The sequence below is a fragment of the Cannabis sativa genome, chromosome 3, assembly GCF_029168945.1.
Source record: "Cannabis sativa cultivar Pink pepper isolate KNU-18-1 chromosome 3, ASM2916894v1, whole genome shotgun sequence".
NCBI lineage: Eukaryota > Viridiplantae > Streptophyta > Magnoliopsida > Rosales > Cannabaceae > Cannabis > Cannabis sativa.
In genome coordinates, this window is record NC_083603.1 from 71,617,644 (window position 1) to 71,624,279 (window position 6,636).

Consider the following 6,636-nt stretch of genomic DNA (forward strand, 5'->3'; position numbering starts at 1 on the left):
TTAACCCTTAAAATTATTTTTTTTTGTTCTCAGTAATGCAATTTAGAATTCTAGTTTGAAGAAATTTTATAAAAATATAAATATACACTTTTTTTCTTTTTAATCTTTAAAATGATTTTTATTCAAAAAAATAGTTTGTTAATTTTTTTAGTGTGTTTTATTTTTTAAATAACAATTCTATGTATAAATTTTTTATTTTTATTAATAGTTTTATCTATTTTAGGAATATAGAGAATAACAAAATTAGCAAAATAGGAAATATTAATTTTTTAATATTTAATTAATAATTATAAATATCAACCATTAGATATTTGATCCAATGGTCAAGAATAAAATACTCATACATGGGTAATACCCATTAAGAGCATACCCATATATATAATATTATTGACATATTACATATATTTAATTATTCTTTTTATATATTTTAATTATATGATATATTATTTATTTCAGTAATATTTAATCAATTTCTATTTTATTATATACAATGGTGGTACATAATTTTATTGTCATGGTATATATATTTTAATTGTAGTATATAATTTAGTTAGTATATATATATTAGTGTAATATATATTTTATTATTATTATTAGTATATATATTTTGGTGAATGGTATATGTATATTTTATTATACAGTATTTTTTTTTTTAAATAATATTTAAGTTGTATTTTCCATTATACTTTTTTTTTAAGAACAAAAGATGATTTATTTATTCAGAAACTTTCAACATCAACAATAGACATAAGTTCACGAGGAGCATATTTCACTCACAAAAGATACGATCTGAATGGAAACAAGACGCTCTTACAACACAATGAGCCACCCTATTAGCAGACTGTTTAACAAAATGTAAAGACACATGATTAATACAAGACAATAAGCTACGACAATCTTGTACCAAAAAACCAAATTGAGATGGCATTTGGTTTGAGCCTAGGACAGCGTGCACCACCACTAGCGCGTCCGTCTCAATCTCCACCTTCGTCCATCCTTTGCATTTAATCCAACTCAAAGCCTCTTTCATCTCGATAATCTCAGCAATCTCATGCCCCACAACACCCAACCGACTGCTATAAATGGCCTCAATTAATCTCTCATCAGCACCACGGGCCACACAACCAAAGCCATACTTGTGTTCCTCCGCAAAAATAGCACCATCCACATTCACTTTTATTTGTTGACATAATATATAATTTTATTAGCATCTTATATATTTTTATTTTTATTTGTTATTATATATATTTTTAATGTAAGGTATTTTTTTTTTGTTATATGGTATATAAGTTTTATTGTATAGTATATCATTTGATTTTAGATCATGCATATATGTTCGGTTTTTATTTTATTATATAAAAGTGATATATAATTTTGTTAATATGGTATCTACAACTTTTTTTAATAATATTATATTATTTTGTTTTATTTTTTTATTATAGGTATATATATTTTATTGTATGATATATGATTTTTGTTGTCTATAGTATATTATTTACTTACGATGATATTTAGTTTCTATTTTATTATATCTAAATTTTTTGGTATGCATATATATTTTAATAGTGGTATCTATAATTTTGTTATCATGATATATATATTTTGAGTATTAATTTAGTATTGTTATAATTTTTTTATGATATATAATTTTATTACTACGGTATATTAATTTTTAGTAATACAATATATCAAATACTGTTGTATATATTTAATGATCTAATATATTTATTCGTTTTTGTTACAATATAATAATATTCAAAAATAAAAAAATTATATAACTTAATTTAATTATTATATAATTTTTTTTAAAAAATAATATGAGTAATAATTTTTATTAGCTAATTTATTATATTTAGCTATTTTCTTATTTTTTTTTTTTAAATAAGGACACTTATTAACTTAGTTTCTAAACTTTGGTTTGTATTTAAACCAAAAAAAAAAATCTATTTAAAATTATATATAGTTTTTAAATAAAAAATTCAATAATTTTCTTTCTCCGAAAATCTATCCAATTACAAGATTGGCTTTCTGATTTAGCTAACTAATGAAGCACTAACAAATTGAGTTCATATATATTATGTAAATATATAAAATTTGTATATATATATATGTATAACAATAGTATAAGTATCGACCCATATGTTTTAGAACCACTTGAGGCTAGCTCAAGTAGCCATAGGTGGGTGTGTGTCTTGGAAGTCCTGGGTTAAAGTCCCAGATAAAACATAATTGTAATATATAAACACTTAAATAAAAAAAAAAGACCCGTATATTTTAGAAAACAAACGTGTAAACAAAATTCTCAATAAAAATACCGAATAAAGTACATCATTATTAGATTTTTTTTTTTTTTCAAAAATGAGTAAGAATTATTAGATTTTTATAACTGAACAATTAATACTCTCTGATTGTACCTAACAAAACATCCAATCCTGTATATGTTCATTTGGACTTAATTTATTTTTTAATAAACTTATTATTTAATTATTAAAATGTACAAAAAAAAAAAAAATTACAGTGCTCCAAAAATATCCCACTAATAATAATGGGTTAGTGTAGACTCTTTTTTATATATTTTAAGTTAAGTTAGAGCATTTTTGTGTCAAAATTTTATTATTTTTGAATTTTTGTTGTCCGATGGCCTTATATTATTATTGAAAAATGTATGTTGATGAATTTTATTCTTGCATAATTACTAAGTACTAAAAAAACAAAATTTATTCACACCGAATTAACACAGCCACCAAGAAAAAAATTGTAAGAGGGCGGGAGAGAGAGGGAAGGTTGCATTTTGAGAAGAAGATATTTTTTATTTTTTCTCAAGAAATATAGTTTTCTTTTGAAAGGATCAAGAAAAATAGTTTAAATAATATATTTTGATGTAATCAAACTTCCATTTAGTCATCAAATATCTCATACAGTACCGTAAATACACTACACTTATATAGTGATGTATTTATATATGGTTGTTAGGTAAAATTTTTATTAAAATAATTAATTTTTATTTTAAATATTAAATAAATTAATAATTATAAATAATTTTATTTTTATATTTAAATTTTTATTTTTTTTAACATTCAAACTATTTAATTATAATATCTATAATAAAATTTATCTTTTTACAAATATTAAAATTCGATTCTACCTCTTTTAAAATAATTTTTTGAATAACTAATTAATTTTTTTAAGACATTTAATTAATTGTTGGCAGAACTGCTTGACTAATCTTGCTCCCTTATATAAAAAAAATCTAATTTCGCAAATTAAAATTTCAATTTGTCCCAACTCAATACATCATGTGAATTTTTTATTTCGAAGCAATCTCCTACGTATCAACCACAAATCCATTTCTCTAATCCACCAGTTTTATCATGTTATTCCCCTTTTTCTCTGGTTCTCAAATGTCGTTCCACTCGGCCAGACCCCAATGATATTGGATGCCATAAATAACAACAAAACATTATTTTTCCTTGTCTACTTTCTTCAAAGATCTTTTTCATATACTCTGTTCTTTTCCCTTCACATGATGTCATTTTTAGGTCCATTTGTTTTTAAGTAATATTTCTAGCATGATCATTATGTCGTTTATATATAATATACCTGCATTTTTTTTATCTAAAAATTTCATACAAAAAAAGCTAAAACATCAAGTTCACGGTGGAGAGTCTAGAGAAGGAGGCTCCATCTCCTCAATCAATGCTATTTCTCGGTGATCGTTTCACTATGTAATTTTGTCCCACTTGTTTCAAATATTTTTTTAAACATGATAATGAAGGAGAAATGGGAAAAAAAGTTAAACGTATCTTTAATTTTATAGTTGTTATTAGATTTCAAACTGTTTTTATTTAATATTTTTTGGTGAATCAGTAAGAAATTCATTACTCTAAATAACAACTTTACATCCTAATAAAATTTTCAATCCAAAAACCTAAAGTATCACCATCTATACAGTATATTGATTATTTTAAAATAATCTCCCTATTTGTTTTTTTTTCCCTTTTGTTAGCTTTTCCCTCACAACTTTTTTATAATTTTTACAATGTTGCAAACAAATTCTTGTCTACTACACTAAAATTTTTAGGCCAAAACATAGCTAATTCTTCTTTTAACTTCCTCTTTGATCTTACACACCCGTTTCTTACAGTCGAATTTCAGAGTATCATTTCTAACATGATAAATATAATACATGTCCAACGATGCAATAGCAGCAGATAGAACTTACTGATTTTTGCCTGTACAATCCACCTCATGAGTTTGCATAATGAGCTTGATTTAGCTTCCCAACATAGCCATCATTTCACCAGTTTTAGACAAACCAGAGAGAAGGAACAATTGAAGAATAGATGCTCCATTGTTTCTAGGTGTGACCTGTAGAAAAGACAGTGATCCTCATCGATAATGTTGTGTTTCTGCAGTCTCTCCTTTGTTCGTAACTTGTCTTGAATAGTTATCCATGAGACAAATGTCTTAGTCTACCCCATATTTCTTGACTCTAATTAACCTTATTTTGATTGTTTTTATTTAAATTTTTAAATTAATTGAAAAAATTACTAAATAACTTGAACTAGTCTCGAAGTGACATACTGATTTAGCATTTAAAGTATTGAAAATAGAATTGAGTGTAGAATTACCTCTAATTAGAGACCATTCTTATTCTTACTTAATAACAAATTACAAAAAGTCAGTTAATAATTATTTATAATTTAATTTTAAATATAATTAATTTTAATCAAGATTTTATAAGAAAATAAAATATCAAGTTATTATTATTAAGTTACAAGTTAATTATTATTTATTTATTTTTAATTTTCAAATTAATTACAACTATTTAATAATAATTTATTGATAAAATTAAATGTAACTATAGTGGTTATTTGTACCCATTAAAATCTCCACTATAAAATATAAAATATAAAAGATAAAATATGTACAAGACCCAATTGGTTTGTGTTAGCGGCCATCGATGCCTACCACTAAAAATAAAGAAAAGAAAAAAGAAAATAAACTCTCCTCGTTGCATGCATGGCGGCAGACAGGCGCTGAACACTGTATCTTCCATTCCACGCGATCAAGCCTTTTTTCTATACACAGCTTTGAAGTTTGTAAGACCCAACCCCTAAAAAGAACCACTCATTTTTCAACTTTTAATCAAATATGCTACAAACATTTCTAATTTCTTTATATTTTGAACGCTGTCTTCTTCTTTTTAATTTTTTTTCTTCGAGCTTCCCTATGTGTTAACCGCATGAACCCCACTTTCACACACACACACACACACATATATATATTTTATGTCTCGGAAAATGAAGTGAAAGAGAAAGAGATTGTTGGGAAACCCTAGCTAGCTTTGACTTGGTTTTGACATTTGGACTTAGTATGGGCAGGTTCGCCTCTATATATAAATTAATGGCCATATCCTTCCATCCACATTTTCCTCTCTTTAGTTGTCAGGAAACAACATACTTAACAAGAAAAGTAGCAGAAAATTATGGAGGTGTCTATAAGATTTGCTAGCTCTCTATTTGTATTAATTATGTTATATGTAAGATATTCCAGTGGACAATCATATCCAGGTATAAATATATGTTTATATTAATTTCTCTTGACACTTAATATTCTTCTTTTTATTTTTTTATTTTCAATATATAGTTATAAATTTAGCTTGATTTCAATTCTTCTCAACTATTTGTAGCCGCTTCAAACATAAAATTATTGGGTTATGTAAGAAGTACTTGTACTACAATTGGAGTTGCTGGGCCAGAAGAGTCTCCAATGCATTTTCAAAAGGTATATATTATACTAATTTGTTGAATATTGTTCATTTTTAACATTAATATATTATTTTTAATCTTCTTAATTTAAATTAAATATCATATAACAACAGATTTTTTAAAAACATCTATGGTTTAATTTGACAGGAAATTATTTTCAATAATGGTGTTCCCAGTGCACCTGATGATCATGAATTCGGAAATAAAATGAATGGAGGAAGGAAAATGATGATACAGTCTAAAAAACATATGGAATTAGTTTTCTTAGACGAAGAAGATAGGCAAGGAATTCTAAAGCCAAAAATTAGTACCAGTCATCGTCGGTTGAAGGCCAAAAGGGCTGATGTTATAGCTTTCAATTCTGATTATCATGTTCCTAGACCTCATCCACCAAAAAACAACTAAATTAAAAGGATTCAGGAGAGAGTATAGTAGTGTTTAATTAAGCTGTACTAGCTAGTCATGTAGAGTGTGGTGAAGTCATCCCCTGGCCTTTTGTTTTTATGATTATATTTCTTTACTAGTTTATAAGCTTCTTAAGTTATATTATAATTTGGCTTATATATATATGTTTTCCTTAATTTGATTAGTTTTGTAAGCTTTTACAAGGTACAAGTGAAGAATATCATACTTGTACGAATGTACGTAATACTACTACGAAAGAAGAAGAAAAGAAATTCATGGATATCTTTATATGTTGGTATAGTTTTTTTTTATTTTGTTAAAGTTAATAATTAATACTAACACTGTTAAATTTATTAGTTAATTATTATTTTTTATATAAATTTATTAATTATTTTGCTTAAAATATCTAAATTTAATTATTTATTAAAATATAATTTATATAGGGATAATTTCACAATAC

At 25.0% G+C, this 6,636-nt stretch overlaps 1 protein-coding gene across 1 annotated transcript; it reads left to right on the forward strand.

Moving 5' to 3' along the window:
* Nucleotides 1-4,958: 4,958 nt before the first annotated feature.
* On the forward strand, nucleotides 4,959-6,176 carry LOC133036262 (uncharacterized). The gene is made up of 3 exons (XM_061112793.1): nucleotides 4,959-5,573; nucleotides 5,693-5,787; nucleotides 5,919-6,176. Exons 1-3 carry the CDS (start codon nucleotides 5,489-5,491, stop codon nucleotides 6,174-6,176), a joined length of 438 nt encoding a protein of 145 aa, XP_060968776.1. The 5' UTR covers nucleotides 4,959-5,488.
* The last annotated feature ends 460 nt before the right edge of the window (nucleotides 6,177-6,636 follow it).